Source organism: Synchiropus splendidus, chromosome 17 (genome assembly GCF_027744825.2).
Source record: "Synchiropus splendidus isolate RoL2022-P1 chromosome 17, RoL_Sspl_1.0, whole genome shotgun sequence".
Lineage (NCBI taxonomy): Eukaryota > Metazoa > Chordata > Actinopteri > Syngnathiformes > Callionymidae > Synchiropus > Synchiropus splendidus.
The window spans coordinates 9859046-9882168 of NC_071350.1; the positions used below are offsets into that span (position 1 = coordinate 9859046).

The 23123-nt window shown below is 40.5% G+C and overlaps 1 protein-coding gene across 2 annotated transcripts in view; it reads left to right on the forward strand.

Moving 5' to 3' along the window:
* camkk1a (calcium/calmodulin-dependent protein kinase kinase 1, alpha a) overlaps positions 1–23123 on the forward strand; it is a 40459-nt gene that overhangs the window by 7675 nt on the left and 9661 nt on the right. For both annotated transcript variants that reach the window (XM_053846297.1, XM_053846298.1), the window contains exons 2-9: positions 7175–7608; positions 11661–11708; positions 12352–12405; positions 16551–16602; positions 17119–17252; positions 18476–18512; positions 18895–18916; positions 21335–21423. In XM_053846297.1, the coding sequence (XP_053702272.1) occupies positions 7291–7608; positions 11661–11708; positions 12352–12405; positions 16551–16602; positions 17119–17252; positions 18476–18512; positions 18895–18916; positions 21335–21423 (754 nt within the window). In that variant the 5' untranslated portion in view covers positions 7175–7290. The remainder of the gene's footprint in view (positions 1–7174; positions 7609–11660; positions 11709–12351; positions 12406–16550; positions 16603–17118; positions 17253–18475; positions 18513–18894; positions 18917–21334; positions 21424–23123) is intronic.

The following is a 23123-nucleotide window of genomic DNA, read 5'->3' on the forward strand; positions in this document are numbered from 1 at the left end:
CGCATCCGGCAAAAACCATGTTTGACCCAGATGAGCCATTTTTATGTAATCTTTTCATCTGTGTTTTGGCTGCCGGTCATTCTGGCGATGCTGGTTCCTCATAAAGGTGAGCAGGGACTCGATGTAAAGCACTGAATGGATGGATTGTTTACGCTTTCTCACATTAAAATGACTTTCACACCCACAAAAAAGCTGTCGCACCACTTTCTACCTTTAGAGCTGTGAAGGATTTTCCGTAATAATTAGATTTTTAATATTCAAATCTTATCATCGTACCATCCAAAAACGGGTATATTCAGCCACTCTTTCGGGCACGCTTAAGTTTCTGTGAGTCAAGCTGTCGGATACGAATTGGTGGCTTTTCTTTTCGAGCTTCCCCTCAATAATCCCCCTCGCTGGCTCACATCTCTGCAGATACCCGGCACGCAATATTGGCAGCTTTACCGTCGAGGCCTCTGACTTTCACTGCAGCCAAGAACTACTATCGTCTTCTATAAATAAACTATTTACTCAGAGCACATGCTAGAGTGTCGCAGGAACCGGGGTTGAAGGACGCAGCCGATAGGCCCACCTCCAAAAATGAAGTTGGCAGATTGTTTTTGTTAATCTGAGCCCGCACTCATCTCGTACTGGTTTTAGGAAGACCGTGACGCTTGTCATGGGCTGTTGCACGTTGGCAATTTGCATCTTTATCCGGTATAATCCTGGGTTTACTGTGGCCATCCTCAGGTAGGTCGGCCCTGGATTTGGACAGGATTTATTGTGTTTTTGTTTTGTCGGTTTGATCGCTGTTGAAAAAGCGGATGTGTTATCTCTAGAACATCACAGCCAGTAGTGGTTAACAGGTTTAAGGATTTGGATAGTTGCTTCTCCAGTCAGCTGCTAATCCGGTGATTGAATTAAAGTGTTCATGGATTAGCCGGTGTCCCACAGGGATGTCAGCCCGACTGGACAGAGGTTGTTGCACATGTCCAGACTGCGGAATGCATTTATCTTCTTCTTTAGGAATAAATAGGTCATATCAAGCTTTTATTTAAAAGACATAGAAAAGAAAATATGCCTACCGGACCTGATATTTCTCATAGAAAAAGTAATTTTAATACAAACTGGCCACTGTGTTGTGCAAAAGGAGGTCAAACAGACTTTAACTAGTTATTTGCGATTGATTAATTACAACATTATTACAATTAATTACAACAACAACAAAATTATTTAATTTAATGGAACAGTTTGCTCTCCAGACAACACAGAGCCTTTGTAAGTGCAGGAGTTCCTGGTCCCCTGATCACACTGATGCACAAGACACGTGGCAGTGAGGATGATGACAACAACAACAAACATGGAGGAATCCCTGAACAAAAGCAAACAGATTTTTGTTTGCTTTTGTTCAGGGATGTTTTTCTCTACACAATGGCCAGGGTTTCCACTACTCTGAATGTACTTGAAATTCTAATAAAATTGAAATTCTTATACAAATATTTTCAAGACATGAAAAGAGCTTTAGTTTAAATTAGGTGATATAAAAACTTGAATATAGCCACCATCGTGATTTATTGTGCTATTGTCAAACTGATGCAAACTAAACACTATTTTTTTGTTTAAATCATGTATGGGTCCATCATTTGATTCAGTAATAGATCAAATTCATTCTAATTGAAAAATGTGGATTCTTGTAGATACATTTTTTTTATCGAATCCCACCCCTAGTTTTTATGTCTTCATCTGGCAACATTCGTATTACATTATAAGTAAAAATAAAGGTGGTTACACCCTGAAACAGAGTCAGCAGACATTTTCCGGATCAAATATATTTCTAATCCTGCCTGATGACTCTTAATCCGTTGCTTAATCTGTCGTTCCCCCCCAAATCCACTCATCAACTTTCTTTTTGTTGAGCCTCCTGTGATCTGTGCGGACGGTTGATTACTCTGCTCTCTGCTTTATATGAATGAGACTCAGTGAGGCTGAGAGGATGAGGCGTAATCACAGTGTGCGACATGAGGCACACGTGGGGGACGCTCTTGTGCGCCTGCGGATCATAAGTCATCTAATCCTGAAACATTAAGTCAAACCAAGTGTGCAGGTGTGTGAGTGCAATAATTCTGACTGGTGTAGCAAAAGAAGGCGTGTATCATCAGTCATGTGCAGTCCAGCACCGACCTGCTGATTCTTCATCCTCTCCATAATAGATGAGGTCTAAGTTGGCCTGTGATGAAATGTGACAACAGAAGGTGACTTTCAAGGAGGTCTGGCAAAGCTCTACCCCTTTTCTACAGAGCCTATCCTCCCATGTAAGTCAGCCAGTTCTTTGTCTTTGATTCTAGAAGGAGGCGCGAAAGGAAAGCGTTCTCAGATCAAAGGTAGCATGTCAGTTTATACATTGTAATTTTTATTTTCCTTGTGGTTGCACTTCATATGTGTATGACGCTGACTTGATGAATATTTGAGTTCGAGCGGTCAAAGATGGCATTGTGCAGTCTTTGTTCCGACTGTGTTTCGTGGAAGCTTCTGTGGATAATTCATAAATCATAAAATAGTTTGTAAATTATTGATTGTGCTCATGTCACTGCAGCCCATGAAGGGAGGGGAGTGGGTTTGCTCCAAGCTGGTCCAATGACTGTGGTGAAATAAGAGCATTGGATCTCATTTGCACTTATTTGGGAGGTTGGACCGACACTGAATTTGAGCACTTATTTCACTTCATCTGTTGGCCAAAGATGTGTGTATCTCTGCAAATGTTCATGTTATAAAACTTGTGTATGTGGAGTTATTGAGTGCAAAATGTTTTTCTTTGCTTGTGTAACCAAGGGTGGTTTTAAGTCTAACTAGTGGGTTATTTATGCATATGATGGTCCGGGTTCCTCAGCCTTTTCCCCTCTGACTGCTGGTTATGCCGAAATGAGACCAAGGATGTCACGACTCACCGACAATAGCCTTCAAGTAGTTGCAGTGCTAGTGGTAGTCAAAGTTTTATAATGTGGTAATTACCAAAACCATTTTCAGTACTTATTGGAGTGAGGTGTATTCAAATGTGTTAAGAATTTGATAAGAACAATCCTTGTTGGTTATCAGTTGTTCCGTGAGTCATAGATTTAGTGAACGCCTTGTACTGTGTATGTCAGACCTTTACCAGATTCAGAGTCATCAACACGGCGTCCTTGGGCTTCTCTCCTTGCTCCTTGACGACACAGACTGGTAGCGACATTCAGATGATACACTAATGTGCGGCGAGTTTTACGAGGAAAATGACAAATAATTGACTTCATCATATATCAGTATAGAAATGACAGCCATTATCTTTTCCTCTCGAACGGTTGCAATTGCGTCGGGATGATGTCAGATTTTATAGCAGTTGAGTGAGAGACAGCGAGCGCAAATAAATGGTGGTTAAGCATTTCTAGATGAGAAGGACAAGGACAGATTGTGCGTTACCTTTTGTCGTGATGACCACATTAGTGAGTGAGAGCAGTGTTGTAATGGCTTCCATTGAACCTTGTCTAGACGTTAAAACTGTCTAGGTCTATGGGTGGCATTGTCCAAGCATGTATTTGAGCACAGGGTTTTCGCCACAAGCTAAATACTTAAATGATAGCACCAACTCCTACAGGACAATGTACTCTTTTTAAAGATGAATTCTCACATGACCAAACATATTAAAAAGAAGTGGAAACGTCGAAATAATCATGAAGGTTTTCGGCGTGAAACTAAAGTCATACATCCAGCCGGACATATGAAGAGACGGACTGGGTGAAAATAGCTGCAAATTGGAGCGAGATCACCATCTGATTGAAAACAAGCGTTTTTATTGTGTTATTATGTTCCAAAACTCCCCTGTCTGCTTCCTTGTTTCTCTATCGGATTGCTTCTAAATAGGCTCCATATAGCGTTTTGTTTTTTTTTTCTAAACGGAGATTCTGCCAGGATTGTCTGAAACTGTTTCAGACAATCCTGGCAGAATCTCTGGAGCATATACTACACCAGGGGTCTCCATCATTTTTGCAACTGCAAGCTATTCCGAGAGCTGTTTTTGTTTTCTTCTGTTTCGTTTTTTTTATCAGACTCACAAACTAGTCCATTGGTCTCTGTTGGCTACCTGATGCACATGGACGCCTGGTTGGTGTCCCTTGTTCTAGAATCTATTCTGTTCCGTCACTGTTATACAGTGTATATATACATATCACACACCATCATGACATGTCAAACCAAGAACAGTGCATCAGTTGATGTTTCAATGTCCATGGTTAACAAAGTAAAGGAGCGTCTTCCTTTTCTGTCTCGGGCTCTAGCTGACGTCAGAGTTGTTAAAAAGCCGTGGCTGAGGAAATTTTCTGTTCTCAGCTTCATGTGTGAATTTCTCCCTGTGTTCCCAGGCTGTAAACAGAGGAGCTCATTAGTATTTCGCAGTCGTTTACACTTGCCACACAACAAAACGATGGAAAGGACAAATAGAAGACGAGTAATACGTTTAAGTGGTTCACTAATGTCACCAAATGGATTCTGTCGCTCACCCGAGTGAACCGCAGTCACTTCTCCGCTAATTAACTCCGCAGGAAGTGCGTTCCTTCAGCGGAAGAAGAGTCGCCACTTTGGGGACGCACTTCATTTCCTTATGCAACTCTCAAGGTTGACTCCTTGTTATTTTCTTTAGTTCTGTAAATGAAGTTATGATGTTGTTGCGTCATTGTGGGAGGTGGACGGCGCTGCTGTGCTATTCACTGTATTGGTGTTATTGGCCAGGATTTGAGAGGCTGTCATTCATTTCCATCTTACAGGAATAATAACCTCAAATGACTATGACTGCTGGAGACAGATTCTGATTCATGCTTTTCAGTCGTGGGTGCTCCATCAGTGAGGCTAATCACTTTCAAAAAGATCTTGATAAATGTGAAGTGTTGGACCATTAAATGAGTAATGTCACCTTCAGGTGAACTTTCAGTGCAGCAAATGTGTTTTAGATGTTACACTTTCACAATAATTCCGGAGCTTGATGAAATGAATTTGGCAAAAAATGTGATCATTATATATATCAAAAGAATTGCAAAGCATTCAGTTTGATGTCTTTTAAATTGCTGTATCAAACAGTTGCTGTGTAGGTGTTTATGATTTGAAGCAGGCACACTGGAGCCCTTCTAAAGGATTTTCTTTTGGAAAGTCTCTGTGAAGCGGTTGCAAACAAGGCCATGTGATAGCAACATCCAAGTCTCTCTACGTCTATGCAATTTACAGTAAAGAATGCTTACAAAAAAAAAAACAATGGACTTCATTTTCTGAAGGAAAAGTCCTCCTCAACAGGTCGGAGTGGCTAAAATATTCTAATCTTAATCGAATGGAGACTAAGGTTACTGACATGTAAGGTAATCACAGGCCAGCAACTGTTTCTGCATTAATAAAAGAACAAAAAAACATTCAGAAAACTAAACATTAGTTTTGACAGGAAAAATAATCTCTTCGTGCAAAATCTTTTTTTTATTCTGTATATATGATTTTTATTTGTTTCGATGTAGTCGAGCACAAACTAGGATACAAGTAAAACATGCGACCAAAACGAGTCTTGTTTCAACAGCGTGTCCAAACGCTTAAATGGTTGAAAGAAACTGAAGTGCGAGATCAAATGGTTGCTGATGAAAATGTCTCTCTGTTGTGTGTTCAGCATGAACAAACCAACTGGTGGTGCCGCCTAGTGCGCTGAAGAGAGCGTCAGCACAGCATGGAAATCTGCAAGAGCTGTTCCTGTAAAAAATAGAAAGAGTGCTTCTTGATGGTCGCTGCCTTTTAATGTGAAATTTAAAAATGAAATCCAGCAGCAGGCATCCTTAGTTAAGGTCAGACAGAAACAATGTTAAAGAGATGATTTTAAAACTATTGAGTATCGTGTCAAGCATTATCCATGCATTTCTTGGCATACACAAACACTTTGTTGTGATGAATCCATTCATGACGCATGTTCTCTGATTCTGGTGGTTAAATCCTGGATTAAAGTGCAATTGTCCTCAGATGGCTGCACTCACTTTGCATATCTCTGTTCTTTAGTCTGCACAGAGAAACATGAGCTGGCTGACTAAAACACGTTGATATTTGCATCAGCAACAATCTGCCACTGCCTTAAAATTAGACCTGAAAAGAGGAAACGCCTCGAGATGTTACACAAAATGTTTCAATTTCTACTATTTGGAAAACAATTTTCACCTCACCATTGAATTTCACCTGCCACTAAGTGGGCAGAAACTTCTTGGCTAGCTAAGAAGCTTCTCAATGCAAGTTATGAATATTGGAAAATATATGTCATTAAATTCTTTTTATTTTTTACATATTTTTAACATACAGTCTTAAAAATATGTTAAGAATATGTATGCCTTTCATGATTTATTCCAGTTTTTTCTTCTGTCCTTCTGTCCTGGTTTGAGTTCACCTCACAACTCAGTATACAGTGTGGACCAAAGAAAAGCTCAAAAACTTGCTGAATCCTCAGAATCTCTTTGGAATTTTGCATAGTTTTTGGTTCCAATAAAAAAAAAAGGAAAGTCAAACATGTATTTGAGGTCCAGGTAGTTCTAAAACGAATCAACCACAACCCTTATCAACATTGCCTGAAAAAATGCACTGTTGACACAAACGTTCTTATAAATTACTTCGACCAAATGGATCATTACTCAGCAAAGATAAGAATTCAACTTGAGGGGGTTTGATAAACAACCTTGCCTTTGCCACTTTTAAGAGGTTTATTTTTTTGTCCTCGAGGAGGTTCTTGCTGTTTTAGTCTGGAGATTGTTTTGGTTACTGGTATTCTCTGCTACTTCAGACTCTATTAACTTGGTTTTCTGCCTCATTAAGTTGGAAATGTCAGGCTCATTCAGTGTCTGTAGCCGGCAGTTGAGTGGATGACTAAGGAAATGTGTGTTGAGCATTAACAAACTTAACAGGTGACGCGGGCTGGTGAGCAATGATGGAGAAGGTCAACATTGCATGTCAATCTCCAAGCTCTGTTCCTGTTGAAATAACAGAAGAGACACAATCTTGAAGATTGTTGTTACATCAAACAGATGGGAAGTAGTAACTCCAAACCATTTTATTTTTGAGGACAAAAATGTGAACATGGTTCAAAAGTGTACGCTACGTTTTCACATCGTGACCTCGACAAAGCCAATTCAGCGCTAACTGACTGCTCTGTTGGCAGGTTTGGCGATGATACTCCTCAAATGGTAGTCAAGCTCAAGTCACATTGATGCTTGCCGCGGCTCAACATTACTCATCCGGCCTCTTCTTCCTGTGCGGCACTCAACTACCACGGCCATGAGCAACAACGCTACGCAAGCTGTGGAGCCTCCTGACGAAAAGACAAGCGGTCTGGTGGACGCTATGTCGGGTTTGACCACTACGGATGCCAGTGTTCTCACAGCCAATGGGATGAAGAATGGTGGAAAGCAAGCGGGAGCGCAACCCAAAAGGGTCCAACCGGTCCGGCCACATCTGTCTGGGAGGAAGTTGTCATTGCAAGAAAGAGGAACTTACATGTCATCCTGCACCGGCGGGAACTGCACACAAACCTCTCCGCGGATGGTGCGCAGACCCACTGTGGAGTCCAAACGTGTGTCCATATCTGACTCACAGGTAAACCACCTTTTCTTGAAGTAAAGCCTCTATCATAAATGATTTGCTGTTCTTGTTTGTGCACTTTTGTTTACACCTTTGACACAAACTGTCTGTAGCAGGGCAACTAGGTGTGTGCCCAGGGTGCCACCTTCTCATGTGACGCTATGCAGTTTCACCGAGGGATTTATCTGATTTAATGACACTTCAAATGAACAATTTGAAAGCAAGTTTGACTACTTGTGAAACACGGAGCTGTCACTGCTGAAGTGGTGGAGTTTGTTACCAGATTTCTACCGCGTTGTGTTTCTGAATAGTGGATTGGGTTGCGAGAGACACCAGCTGAATACTTGGTCTTTTCAGATGATGGACTTGTCAACACGTCAATTTCCATTGAATTATACCGGTGGTTTTGCAAAGAAGACATTCCAGTATCTCGCCGTTGATCATCATCATTACTAGAACAAAAAACACTTGAAAACCAAGAGTAAAAACGAATGAGCTTCAGCTTATTTTCAACTGTCTCAGGTATTGATGTCACAGACCGGAGCCCTGCAGTGGCTGATCCTGCCTAGTTGATGACTGTTTGATAGAGACTTAATGGCCACATCATTTCCTGGAGACACACACGTATGAACAGACAGCACCGAACCAAACAATCTTAATGAGGCAGGAAAACCGGGACCTTTTTGGTATGCGAGTCGACTATTGATATTTATGAAGCGCATAGGAGGCCGTCAGCTTGTGGTTTTTACAGCTGCGAATTCCCCAAGAATACTAAAACCATAAAGTTATTAATAATTCATCATGGCTCTTTTTGGCTTTCATCTGAAATGCCTGAGACTTGGAAGTGCTGAGAGAACTGCAGTGCTCACTCGAGTCAGAGATGGTGAAGACAAATCCAGGGGCTTCTTTTCACACAGTCATTGGCTCCAATGTACATGCTGACTGTGGCAGGTGTGCTCAGAAAAAAACTGTGGAGCAGCGACGCGCCAAGAGAGCTTCCAAGTTGGTATTATTTTCGCGCGTCTCTGCCAAAAATGTCAGTTAACTTGGATTCATATTACTGCAATAGAGAGAATGTGATGTGAAGATTAAAAATGTCTGAAAGCTTGAAGCAGCAACACTAAAGCGACGTTGGAACTGACAAAGCTCAACATCTATTATCGTAAATGTTTCCGCTTCAGACTCATCAATCATTACAGTACAAATTACGTGTTTGAGGAAGTGGAACCATTTCATTTTTTTAAAGACCGCTGCCTGAAATTTGCGGCATGACCTTTCCTATTAGAAAATGAAAAACAATGCTCGATGAACCGTGGAGAAACTACCCACTCCTGAGTTTAGTCGAACGATAAAAGGCAGCATTCTGTGAAAGAACATGAGCTTGGTGCTGACATTCTGCTTCTGACTATAATCTCAGCTGACATGGTTTCGTGTACTGTGTGTGCAGGCTGAGAAGGTACACTGGAGGCTGCTTGTGTTCTCTCATAAAGTAAAACCTTTTATATCTAAAAGCATGAATCTCCCAGCTCTCATCATCATCACCCTTCCTGTGCAATTTAGGAAAACCCTTGGCCATCAGTGACTCCGAGGAAATTAGGCTTTGACCTCATTATGTTCCCTCAGCCAAGAGTGTAGAAAAACTGGATGGCAGTAGATTATACTTGAGTCAGAATTATTACAACTGGGAAGAAAGAGGGACCATTGTGAGGGCCACATTTCACTATTAAAAGGTGATCTGAGTCATTTCCTCACTCAATTCTGTGACCTCCGGGTGGTTGTGTTTTGGTAGTTGTGCTGTCACGCTGCAACGAAACAGTATGATTATAGAGTGGCAGAGCTTAAGGTACATCCTTAACGGTCCTCCTTAACATTCTCCCTTAAAAGGCGGAGTCCTTGTTAGGGAGAAACCCTGTTGCTGACTGTCGTCTTTATCACTATGTCACACTCAAAATAATATTTTCTGAATCACCAGGAGATGGAAAGACTAGAACACTATGTGTTTGCTGTGGAAAGGTCATGGCCACATTTATTATCATTTCAGTGGCATATGCAAAAGAGCTTGAAGGAATCTCAACCCTGACTCTAAGGAAAGTCAGTGCCAGAGTTTCTTAAGTGAAATGAGAGGAGGCATGATGCAGAGCAGGGCTCTTTAAATGAAATTCTGTGAGGTCGGGCAGGTTGGGTATTCTCAGGGTCTGAATCTCCAAGTGTTTCGATTTGCTTAGCTGACCTGTCAAATCAATATGTCAAAGTATCCGTAGCGCTCAATGTTCCCACATGTTATTAAAACCCCTAGCATTTTGTCTCACAATGTGTTGGTATCTGGAAGATGCATAGATAGATAGATAAATCTGAAGAATAAGAAAGTACTGGTCCGTCCTTTCTTTTTTCTTTTTTTATTTTTATTTTGTGAGTCAACTTTTCAAACTTTCAAACACAGCATGCACTCACATCAATCCCCCATCAATATGTGATCACGCACCGTAGTTATGAACGGAGCTGCAGTAGTTGCTACCTTGCCAAGCACATGTTCACATGTTCTACTTCCTGGTCTGACGCCAAATGCACCGTGATTGGCTGACATGAATGAGTTATTGCTCGTATTTGCCATCTCACCAAAAATGAATTGACCTCTTGGTAGACAATTAAGCACTGAGGAAGATACATGTATTCAATTATAGTGATAAATGTGCATCAGTTAATGAGCTTTTCACCTTCACACAATTTGTCTAATGGCAATAGACAGTAAAATTTTGAATAGCCATATATATACCGCCACGTTCATTTATTATTTTTTAAAATATATTTCATTCATTATTTAACATACGTTTCTGAACTAGGCTGTAACAATAATCGATGAACATTTAGACCCAGTGTGCATCATTTGTTTGTTTGGATTTTGAGAATTGATGACCCAGCCAGGATCTAGATTTTACATTTATCTAACGAGGCAAACTGCAGTGTCTCAGTGTAGTTATGGTTCATGTTTTATCCTGTGTGTTCACTGCCATAATTGTGATCGATGGTCTGTGAGAAAGCTTCAGATCAACCCTCTGGATTGTGCTGACCTTTTGGACGGATCTGTTTTCTTTTACAGAAATATTGATCAGGTGTGTCGGAGACAATAAAAATAGTTTGGCTGTTGCAGCTCAGGAGCAGGGGAAGAGAGGAAGACGGCTAGTGTTCCTGTAAATATTTGAGAGTGCCATGCTGACTGAAAACAGCCCTCTGATGATTTATCGTGGGCCAGTAAAAGCGCTACGTGTGTGCAGGCGTGCGCTGAAGCATTCGGCCTTCTTTATCCATCAGCACTGACATGAGTATTAATTGCAGCACTGTGCTCTCTGAGCCTGTGCCAGAAAACCGAACCTCCAAAAGCTCCTCTCTTCGACTGGCTTCCCCTTTATCCTCTGCTGCCCTATTTTCTTTGTCTTTTTTGTGGCCGTTCTGAGGAGCTGCGGCAGCGAGAGATATTTGTTCTTGAGGATTCCTGCCCACTATGTTCTCGCTGTCCCTAAAGAACCGAAGAAACAGATCAAACGGCATAAGCGGCGCATTATGCAATCTGCTGTATGAATAGATGTTTTTAAAAAAGACTTGGTGATGAGTAAAGGCCATTTGTGAACAGTGAGTAGGTGCTGTGCTTTTAGTCTCCTGTGCCGCGTCTGTGTTCGCCTGCCTCCTCCTGTCCTCTGATCCTGTTTCAGGCAGGCGGCGATGGCCATCAAACCGTCGGCGACCTCCCGTATCTGTAGTCTGCTTGAAATCATTACAAATGGCTTCTTGGCGATTGCATTTCATGCGAGTGTATATGCCAGTCCTCCTACTTGTGCCTGGTTCTCCATCCATTCCGCCGGCTGGCTATGCAATGTGGAGCTGGTTGCTATGGAACAGCTCATCAGCCATTTAAGCTGTGGCTGTCTAATGGACATGCAGACAGTAAACAGAAACTCCAGACCATGTTATGTATATTTCCTGACATCGAATGAACCACTTGTTTCTATTTCCTGCTCCAAGATGAAAGCTAGCCATGATTCTGTTCTCATTGATCATTTTTGTCTCCTCAGGACTGCATCCAGTTAAATCAGTATAAGCTGAAGAGTGAAATCGGAAAGGTAAGGGATGCATTTCTAATGTATTTCTACATTTAAACTGTGCAGTGCACTACTGTTTTGCCCTTAATAATTTATTCATTCTGGTGATACAAATGATGGATCATTTCTATGTCTTTGAGAATATTTACTTTACATTCTAAAAAAAAAGTTATGAAATATCGATGGTATTTCATTTTTTTTTCAAAAATAAATTTTAATTTTTAATCCAAGTTAGAAATAAATGACTCATTTTTGTCAGTAATAAAAACCACTTCACACAACAATCATGAGCGATGCATTGTGGCCTGGTGCATTAAATGAAGTTTTATTGATGTCACACGGGTATACTTTATTTCAGCCTTGTCTTTTATAACAACGAGAATATTCTGAGTCATTCTGGACCACAAAACTGTTCGTCAGCAAAGTGTGTCAAAGACATGAACGTTAGTGTTGCACTTAGCAGAAAATAAAGGGAGACAAAAAGGCACCACATGGTAAACGCACATCCGGAGCCAGAGCGTGTGTGGGAAGCTGAAGAATACAACCAATGTGTTTGAATAAAAGCGCCGCTGCTTTTAAAACATTGTTTGTTCTGCCATCTGTTGTCTACCAAACTGTTTATTTTCCTGCTAATGATGCTTCATCTGTGTCATGTGTCGTGCAGGGCTCCTACGGTGTCGTCAAACTTGCCTACAATGAGGACGATGACAAGCACTATGTGAGTACTAATGCACCTCCACCTAAATACAAGTCTACAGGCAACTAAAAATATTTATTATTAATAATATGAAGTAATATGTTTGAGATGAACTGTGACATTTTTAAAGTGTGAAGTTGGATTTCACTGTTAAAGGTTGGAGGACGAATGAAGCAGGGATCTTCTCTGTTATTGCTCACTGGCCTGAGTTCGATTCACGCTGCCACCATTCTTGAAATTCTCATCAAGTCTCACGACCTCCGCTGTCTAGACAGAATCACTGCTATATTGATTTTTTTGCGGGTTGGGCTTGTGAGGGAGGGTAGGGAGGTTGCCAGGTACCTTGCAGCCACTTTCCTGCCTGTAAATGCATCAGCTACTTTTAAAAAGATTAGAAATCATCGAAGCGATTGTGTCATCTATTTTTGTGTTTATCAGCTTTACCCTGGTTTATCCAACTTGGACTCGGATGACAGATAAAAACGGTGTTTTTACATGCGCTTAAGTTCTTAGAATGCAGTGGTCCAGCAATGTCCAACAGTGACTACAAATCATTGTTTACTTTTACAGCCATTAACTCAGACAGCTACAGTTGCAAGCTACAGCCAGTAACTACTACTATACCCAGTGTACAGTACAAGTACAACTAAGTAGCCTACCATCACCAAAACATGTAACCATGGCAACGGCAAATCACACAACAATCAAAAACAATGGCTAGGTTGGTAGAAATATTATGGCTTTAATGCCAATTTTTGTCTCGGAATCACAAAGAGAGTGTTTACATTTGGAGTGCATTTCAGTTTCCATCTTAAGAATACATTCCCATCGAGTACTGCAGTCCACGGTTGACCATTTGTTCAACGGAAGCGACAGCAACGATGCTGAAATGAAGGCGAGAAGGAGCTTTTGTGTTTCCTGAGAAAGCCATTTCCACACAGCGAAGACTGAATTTCTTTCATGAGTAGCAGGAGCAAACAAAGCATTAAATCTCACACAGGTGTGGGGAAAACGTGCCCTTTGTGTTTGCTCAGCTCTTTCACCGTTGTTAGCTTGTTTGGTTATCAAAGACGTTCAATATTTACGAGATAAGGGATCTTTTGTACAGTGGTTGGAAGATGGCTAACTGCTGCCTTTACGTTTGGAACACAAATGTCTGAAAATATAAGCTTAGATCATCATAGAGCGATCATCAATAGCGTATAATTTTGCTTCATTTAAGTTGAGTTGCTATCAGAGATGTGTCAAATTGCAGATTTGGCATTCAAGATCAAAGATGTTTCCATTATCTTCAGTGCAACAAGCAGAATATATTTAATAAGCAAAAAGAAAAAATGGAATGAAAGATTCACAGCATAATGGGAAAGCGGTTGGGTGCTTTTTATGATTTTATTAATAATACACTCTGTGAAATTATGTCAGTCAGGTTTGAGTTGGATGAGTCTCAGCAAAAGAAAAGAGCAGAGGTCATCATCAGCAGTGAGCACATGTCGCAATGTTACAGAGCAACAAGTCACAACACCATTTTCATACATTTATTTTCTCATACCATAGTCAAACAAGAACTAACCTAAACCTTGGCAGCTGTCCACAGAACAGCATCATATGCTTAAAAACATTAGAAACACATGTCCCTGGTCACTCTCTTGTGTCTTATGTCTTTTGTTTATATGTAACTCGAAGCTCAACCTCAGTGTTGGTCTGCTCCAATGTCTGTTTCTGCCCCCAGATTGTTATGCTACTCTAGCGCAGTGCCATCTTCATGATCTGTTGCTTGAACATGACGATGCCCTCTACAGGCCTGGCATGTATACTATGCCGTTTTCGGTTGCTTTCTTTGCTTTAATTCACCTGAAACAGCTCAATGTGTATGAAGCCAGAGAAGCTATCGCCCCATTACACAGTAAAATGTGTCTTGAAGTCTGATCTTGTGGAAGCTATTATTATATTATATGCCCCACTACTACATGTGGAACATTTTGAAATCAATCTCCCCTACAACAAGTGAGTGCTTCTGTTGTTTGCTCTGAGGATGTTGGTAGTGTAGGATTACATGACCCCTTCTTATTTGCTATTGGTTCGGGCAGAGTCTCCATGGGCAATGGTGTTTGCTGATGATATAGTGATTTGTAGCAAGATAAGGGGAGGTTCAAAATGGAGCTTGGTACTTGGTGGAGAGAAGAGGTGTGAGACTCAAGGGAACCAAGATAGACGTCATTTATAAACAAGTGCGAGAAAAAGAGTTGGCAGAGATGAAGATAAGCCGTTTGTGAAGAGCTATTGTCACAGAAATGATTGTATCAGAGGGGCAGATCATGTGAAGAGATTTTGACTCAAACTTATGGAGGCCAGACTTCAGTGGTTTGGAATAGTCAAGAGTTGGGCAGCAAAGAGGCAGAAATTTGGAAATATTCCATGGGAATTAAGGGAATTTAGAGGAACAGTTGGTGTGATGGATGTGGAATTTTGGTGGGAAAAGGAGATCCAAAATGTTCCATCTCTAATGTTCTTATGTCCATAAATGAAGTATGATTTCAGTGCACCTTCCTTCCGCTCCATCACATGACATCAGGGCTGAATAGGCAGGGAATTCATTTGCTCCCGGCTATAAAACGTGCCACAATTTAGGTGACCATTTCGTGCCCGCCCCTTATGTGCACTGAAGCACATTCTCCAAATGCGTCTTGCACGCATGCCAACATTTGTTTTGTCGTTAGTAATTTGTTTATTTTCACACTTGATTAGCCGAGTGCGAATGTGCTTCATCATCATCATCACATGCGTTATGTTGCCACGGAGCGTGTCGGCGTATAAACAAGGGTCTCGTAATTGCACATATGTTTGACAGGCTTTCACACGTCGTGCACTTGCCACGTACACAATTTGATTGGCAGGTACAGCAATGCCAGCATTATTCATTCGATTTTCTGAGCAGAGGAATCAAGCTGGCTACGACCATGAGCAGGCATCAGGAAAACTCATCTGGCAAATCAGGAAAATGTAGGTCAGATATGAGTGCTGAGTGTTATTATACTTGTTGATCAGTCATGTGGCTGAAAAGCTGGGTTTTAACACCACCAGAGGAAGCTCAAAGTGTCATTTCCTGTTTAAAAAAAAAGTCATTGATTGATGGCCGATGGTGTTTTTACAATAGTCACTGAGTGAAAAGTGAGCCTTTAGGGAGGAGGCTGTTTGATGTGTGAACTGCTGCTATCATCACACGGTAAAGGTTACCTGAGGGAGGAACAAGTTTGATCTGTTAACATGGGATGTTTCTTTCGCTTACGTGACACGACTTTTGAAAACAAGCCAATATAGCGTTTAGAAGCACGGATGCCCTCACTTACAGGTATGGCAGATACAGATAGATATATTTAAATTTTCAATTTATATTTTCAAATGGAGGAAGTCGATTTAATTTCAATAGTCATTTTTCACTCTTAGGAGTCGTGATTTGGAAAGGATTGTGGGAATAGATAAAATAGTGGGTTGAATATAAAGACAGATTTCACAAAGTAACACTTGCATAGATACATAATTACATAACATAATAGATGTAGATGAATGGATGTTTTACTTGGACAACAACCAGATTAAACAGTAATGCAAATCATCCTTTTCCTGATTTTTTTTTTTTTTTTTTTCCTAACGGAGAGCGCCTTCAATCACACTCGTCACGTCATGAAAAAAATGTTAATGTAAAGATAGTTGTATCCATAGCAACCGTTCATCGCTAAAACTGTCCGGCTGTTTTTATTGCGGCACAAATTTGTGAGTTATGACTGGTGCATTTCATGTAAACCTTTCCTCACGGTCCTGTAGTAAAGTTTGCTTGCTCATTATGCAGGGCAGACAGAGGCTGTCTGAGATGGAGCTGTTCTAATTCTTCATGGATGAAATTGTAATATTTATTTTAGGTTTTTGTTTTTAATATTACATTTATACAGTGAACTAACAAATAATCTTCCTTTTACTTACAAATAGAAGATGTAAAAAAGCTGCTGTGTGATTAAACAAGATCAAACATTTTAATTTATTAAGCGTGGCTAATGTTTTTATCAATTCATTTAATATGCATATGACAAAAGTAGACTGAAATTCCTGCTTGCATTATGCAATTCACTCATCTCATGACCGTTTCCGTTTCATTCTTGCACGTCTTTCAGGCTATGAAAGTTTTATCCAAGAAGAAGTTAATGAAGCAGTGTGGCTTTCCACGTAAGTCCCACTCACTCTATTTTTTCTCATGAATTATCGGTCCTTACATCATCAATTTTGCTGTCAAGACTGCACGTAGATATACAACAGAAACCGACTTTTTGAATTGAAGGAGAAGGGGTAACTAGTTTGAAGAAAGTCTGGAAAGAATGAGTTAAACTGTAATAAAAGAAAGACAAGAACACTATTTTTCTTCTCTAGTTTTAACCATTCTATTCATATCAAATGTCTATAATATGAAAAAATGTGAAAAGTGAAATATGCTGTACAATGTCATCGTAGGCATTTCTTATTTTAAACAGGGACGTATTACGCCCTGTTGTTATGGGAGACTGTTGCATTACGGGACTTGTTTTATGTGTCAGTGGAATTTTTTTTTCCAAATCAACTTTGAATTGTTCCTTCAAATCATTAGGCACGGTTTTTAACTTGCTGAAGTGCAACTTTAAAGCATATAAGTGGAAGAAAAGCCTTCCACACGTCCTCTAACACTTGTCCCACGGACTCTGTATGCAGGTCGCCCACCACCCAGAGGACCCAAAGCAGCCCAGGGAGACCAGCCCAAAATCCTGGGTCCCTTGGAAAGAGTCTACCAAGAGATTGCAATCCTTAAAAAGTTGGACCACGTCAACATTGTCAAGCTCGTGGAGGTATGAGAAAGCAGACGTAGCAGTGTGCCGTTTCATTGTTGGATGATGATGTAACTGAAGCTGAAAAACAAATTGGGGAAAGTCAGAGGAAAGATACATCAATGGTTTTGCAAAACAACAAGTCGTCCTCCCACATAACAGCTTCTTCACTTCCCAACAACTGAGGCTGTCAAAGCGTGTTATGAAACTGTCAAGATGGATGGACTCGGATTCTTCAGAGGCGGTACATGTGAGGCGAGAGCCAGTTTTAAGAAGCCCGCTTCTCTCTTGAGATAGAATCAGAGTTGTTATGCAGGCTGGGCCAGATGGCGGGGGCAAGTGCAGGAGCGATGGAGGGCTAAACTCCCGGAGTCAGTCAGGAGGAAAACGGCCTGGCTCCATCGAGTGTGGAGTGTGCCAGGAATGTCATTTAGAAGTAGAAGCAGATTACTGCCGCTGGAGTGTGCACTCAACAAATGCTCCGACGCCGTGGCTTATGTGAGGCTTCTTCATTCTGGTCATTAGCTGTGACTGCGTTTCAGTCAGGAGCACGTTGATTAGCCCTCAGTCTCTCGAGACGCCGCTCTTGTCCGTCTAATGATCAAACGGCTCGCTTTTCCCTTCATTCGCCAAATTAGCGCCCACACAGATTGGAGCATAAAACAGAGGATATATGTCCCACGTGGCTTTGAAGCCGTCGGATCACGACATGGTTCCGATGTATATAGTGCAGGCTGAGGATCTTCATTAGTCTGTTTCAGTTCACTCATGTTATTCTCACTGGCACTTCTGTTAGTCCCTGTTGACTGGACGTTTTTACCTGGCCGACTAGTGTTTTATGGCCTCGCGCACGGGTCACTGGAGCAGAACAACCTGCTGCAGTTTCAGGAATTTACTTATTATTGTTAAAAACTAGTGTTTTTTTTTCACCAATTCAGTAAATGACTCATCTGACTGACTTCTCAGCCACTTCTCAATTGGCAAATATATATATATTTATATTTATATATTTAGTTTTATATATTTAATTATATATATTTTGATTTTGTTATATTTCTTTTATACAAGAAAAAAACAACTGAAGGTGTCAAAATCAGTTTTCCTGTTTGCTGTGATCTTTGACCTTGAGATACTCAAGCTCTATTGTTTCTTCCTTTTCACCCAGCAGTGCAGTAACACCTTTAGTCTCTTTGATTTTAAAATTCCTTGTTATTAATGTCTTTATTTTTGCTATGTTGTTTCAGGTACTCGATGATCCAGCTGAAGACAACCTGCACATGGGTATGAACGCTGTATTCTTGCGCTCCTTCACCCACATTTTGTCAACCTTTTGCTGCCGGCTCTCCCAAAACAAGTGTGCCACTGACCCATTCATTATTCAGCTGGTCCCCCTGCCTCACAAGCAGGCTCTGGCATTATTCGGAACATGTCCACGCCGGGTCACAGGCGGCTGTGAAACAGCAGCTCCATCAATCAGAGTGAAATTATTTGACTGCTGGCATCAGTGGTGGAAACCTACCAAGTTAAAGTTCATTTCAATCTCTCATCCATTTGTGTTCCTTTCGATACATCTAGAACAAAAATGGATGGATTAAAAAGAAGCAGAGTGAAGAACAATTATGGATGGAGTGAACAAATGTTGCCTCTCTCTCTTCTTTCCTAGTGTTTGAGCTGATGCGCAAAGGGTGAGTAGCGAGCAAGTGCTTCCTTTCTCCTTCCATAACACCATCGATTCCTTTTCCTTCCACCCGTCCCTGCCTCAGTCCTCTTCTGTTCCTCCTCATTACAGCAGACAGACACTGTGACAGCAGTTGCTGCCTCGTGGATTTTGAAGTGATCCATAACAATGCTGAGTTTTCTCAACGATTAAGTGTTGCAGTCGACCATGAAAATGTTCAAAGGCTTCATGCTGGAGCTGTAAACTATGAGCAGTGGAATTTAAATCATCATTTTGTTTAACATGGCGGTGAAGGCCAATGCACAGGAGCTTGTGGTAAACTTGCTTGTGGATTTAGCAATGGTTTTGTCATTGCAATGGTCCCCACTCTGTCAGAACTTCCCAGGTCATCTCGCACTTCTGCAGTCCCTCCATTCTGCCCACACTTCTTCTCTTTAACCCTGCTCTTGTTATTCAACCTTCAGCAATGACAAACCTTGATTTTGTTCAGATTTTGTCAAAAAACAAAAAAATCTTGTACTTTGCAGACATCATCAGAAACTCTTCCATTTCAATGTTGTTTCAGGAATTTGAAAGGGGCTGAGGGAAGAATAAACCATATCATATGTGCCACCTTTTTTGATGTACCTGTATGTTCATTTCCCATTTGTCAGCCTTAGCTTTTTCTCATAGAGATTCATTCTATTATCTGAAGTCATGCCGGATGTAAACAAGGCATTAGAAGTAAAATAATTTGGGTAACATAAATATTGATATGTTCACTTGAGGTAAATGAAGATTTGCGTTTATCCCTAAGCTTTGTTGACACCAAAATCAACGTATTCCACTTTAAAGCCCTGTTTCTTTCTCCCCTGAAATTGAATCTTGCATACTAGTAGTAGTTTTGCAAAAACAAAATATATATATATATATATTTGTATGTATCAAGTGATATTTAGTTGATGTTCCACATTCCAGTATATGTTAAGATGATCAGAATGTTTTCTTCAATTTCTCATTTGTCTGAAAGAGTTTAATTTTCCAAAAACCCCAACATTTTTGTTCCTGTTTGAAACCGGTGCTTTAGTTGCTTTGAATTGCTCTATTGTGTTTCTGATAGAAATTGCTGCAAGCAGAAACAGTAGCTAGTGTTTTTGTTTTTTTTATATTCTTTTTTCTGTCGAGTACATCAGTGCCTTGAGTTATGTGCGCCCACGTAGGTTTTGTTGTTTTGTCTGTGATAGTAAAAGATGTAAGTCCAGCTCTAGGTTTTTCTCTCTGGAAGAAGAGGGATTTTTGCCTCTGTGGTCTCGTTGTTGAGAAATCCGTCCAACAGATAACAGTAGATGAGGACAGTATCTTTCTGCATCTTCAGTCCGCCTGCTTCCACTTACAAAAATGCTGACACCACACTTTCAGCCTGGGGTCTGTACCATAACTGATATCTCCAGTAAGTACAGTTAGAGTATATTCATGATTTTTATAGGCCTGTAACTGTCAAATTTCCACCCTGCTGGATCGAAAAGTTTCAGCCTTTGAAGCTCCTTGCACCACAAGGAGTTTGTAGCTTCAATAGGAGCAGTTAAATCTGCTGGTAAGTACAGTGTAACTAGTAAGACTCGACCTGAGTGTGTCTGATGTCCCCTTCCTCTTGTGTGAGTCTGAATTGTTCTTTTGTGTTAGTGTTAAATGTGAGAGCATTTTTGGCCCATCTCTCTGAAAAACAAACACTAATGGAATCAGTATTTTGAAGTCGCTGCCAATTTCACCCTCAGCTGCCTGCGTTAATAGCTCTGATTTGATTTCTGCCATTTCTCTTCACTGTCTGAATCGTAATACTGTTTTTCATTGTTGTCTTCACTACATTTTTAGTTCAGGAAAATGGGATAACGATCCAAAAAATATGTCAGTGAAAATGGAAACACCAGCAATAAGGAGAAAGCGCTCTCTTTAAAACCCTATAACTACTGTTGATAGCACTGAAAAAATAAACAACCCCAGATGAGTCCTTCGTAGGAGGAATTTTCTATCATAATTGGTTTTTAAAGTTGTTGGACTCATTCCTAGTCCTGTTTTTCTTGTCTTCTGCGTAGATATTTTTCACTTATGGGCAGCATCTGTGAAAGCAGTTACACAGCCTGGTGTGTTTAATATGTTTTCAGGGTTGTTGTTGCATTTATTTCAATATTTTCTTTTGAGACATTCATTCTGTTTCAAGAGTAAATCAAGGGTTTGAAAGGGAAATATTGGCTGTGGCCTTCATGCGCACCGAACATGTCTGAGTGTGAAGCAGATTGAATGCTGGCTTCAAGTACGAAATGAGAGTTAGCCTCAAGGGAAGCAGCACTGTTTTCAGATGGAAGTAAGGGAGCATCTTGTATTTTCTTAGACCGGCTCAGATGGCTGAGTAGAAAGCATTATTTAAAGCTTCCTTCGCTCTCTTCAGGCCTGTGATGGAGGTACCTACTGAGAATCCCATGTCAGAGGAACAGGCCCGATTGTACTTCAGAGACATCCTGCTGGGCATGGAGTACTGTAAGTGTCTCACCTGCTGCTTTTCAAATGAACCTAGTTTGTGTTTTAATCAGAGGAGCATTTGCAGAAGGACACATTAATAATATTCTCAAGTGTTTGAGTCGCGAAAGGCTTTGGAAGCGACCGCACCGTCTCACACAAGAGTGTATTGATTCAGGATCCATTTGATTTGAGCTGCAGAAAGAAAGAGCAGAATCCCATTAAAACCTATTATACTCTTTTCAAGTCAAATGAAAAGCAGCACAACTGCTTTCCAAGGCGTTCAGATTGTAAGCCATCGTTGAATGAAATATGTCAGACATCTAACCTTCATGTTTCGAGAATCAAGAAGGTCATCATCAGCAGCTGATTTGTGTCTCTTAAACTAGAGCAATCCAGAAATCACTAGACTGACATCAGAGGCTTTAACCTTGGACGTACAATTGGTGTGGTTTGTGTGTTTCTCACTGAAGCATGGTGACTTTGAAGACACTGCTTTATTCACTGTGTATTTTAAGCAAAATAATTTTTATTGATTTTTAAGGCACACTGTACAAATCAGGTTTAAATGTTCAGTAAAACTGAAAAAACAAATAGAAGAAAACAAACATTAAACAAAACATGGCCTAGGAGGGCAGGCTTTGTGACATAATGCCAATATAAAACTGTCATGATGATGATATACTGCATCACAGGTAATGCATTCTTCTAGACATACGAAAAAGCCTTGAAACAAATAACGGCAATTGTAAAAATGGAACCAGTTTAATTGTGCGCAAAAGAGAAAAATCAGGAGACTGAAAGAATGAAATGAAAGGATCCCTGAGATTCTCAAATGTAGTTTTGGGAAATACTGGTAGACTGATCTTTCCATATACAAGTACGCCATGACATCCTTTAACCACTGAGATAAGGTGGGCGGGGCAATATTTCTCCAGCATCGCAAAATAGCATGGCGGACAAGTAGGAGGGAGAAAGAAACTTGTGGCTTATATGAGCTGCTCATCCTCTTCTCTCCTAGTACCAAAAAGTGCCAACCATGGGTTAACGTTTGGAAAACACTCCTCCAAAATGAGTCTAGTGGGGCACATGTCCAGAACATGTGAATGACATGTCCCTCCACACCTCAAATCTAGGTAAATGTGAAACGATCTGGCTTTGGACTTGTGGGCTCTGTGAACAACCTTAAACTGTAAAAGACAGTTGTGGAGGAAGTTTTATTTACTAGCATATTCAGTGCATATTTCATTTCAACTACTAGTGGATCACAGTGTCCATCTTAATTTGTATTTTTTTGAGTGACAAAAACATTTACAAATATTTAAATTGGTGGGGGGAAAAATGCACGACTCACTTTACTTGAAATATGAATGGATAAAGAGATGTAATAATAAAAAAGCTAATGGAATTAAAAGTGAAACCTTTAATATTTCATTAGGTGATACTGATTAAATCTTTCTTGGAAAGGGACAATTTTGGCCCCAGCGCCACGCTTTGCTGTCCTGTTTTCTATGTTGCCTCTCAGAATATATTTATGGGATCTGAGGGGCAAAAATGATACTTTTTATCTGAATTACCAAGAACAGCCAGCTCATTTTCCTAATAGTAAAACACAAGTTTTGTATTTTTTTGCATCTTATTTAAGTGCTATTATTGGGATGAAAGACTCTGCAGTAAAGACACATTACTGCTGATAACTGGAGGGAAGGTGCTAACCAGCA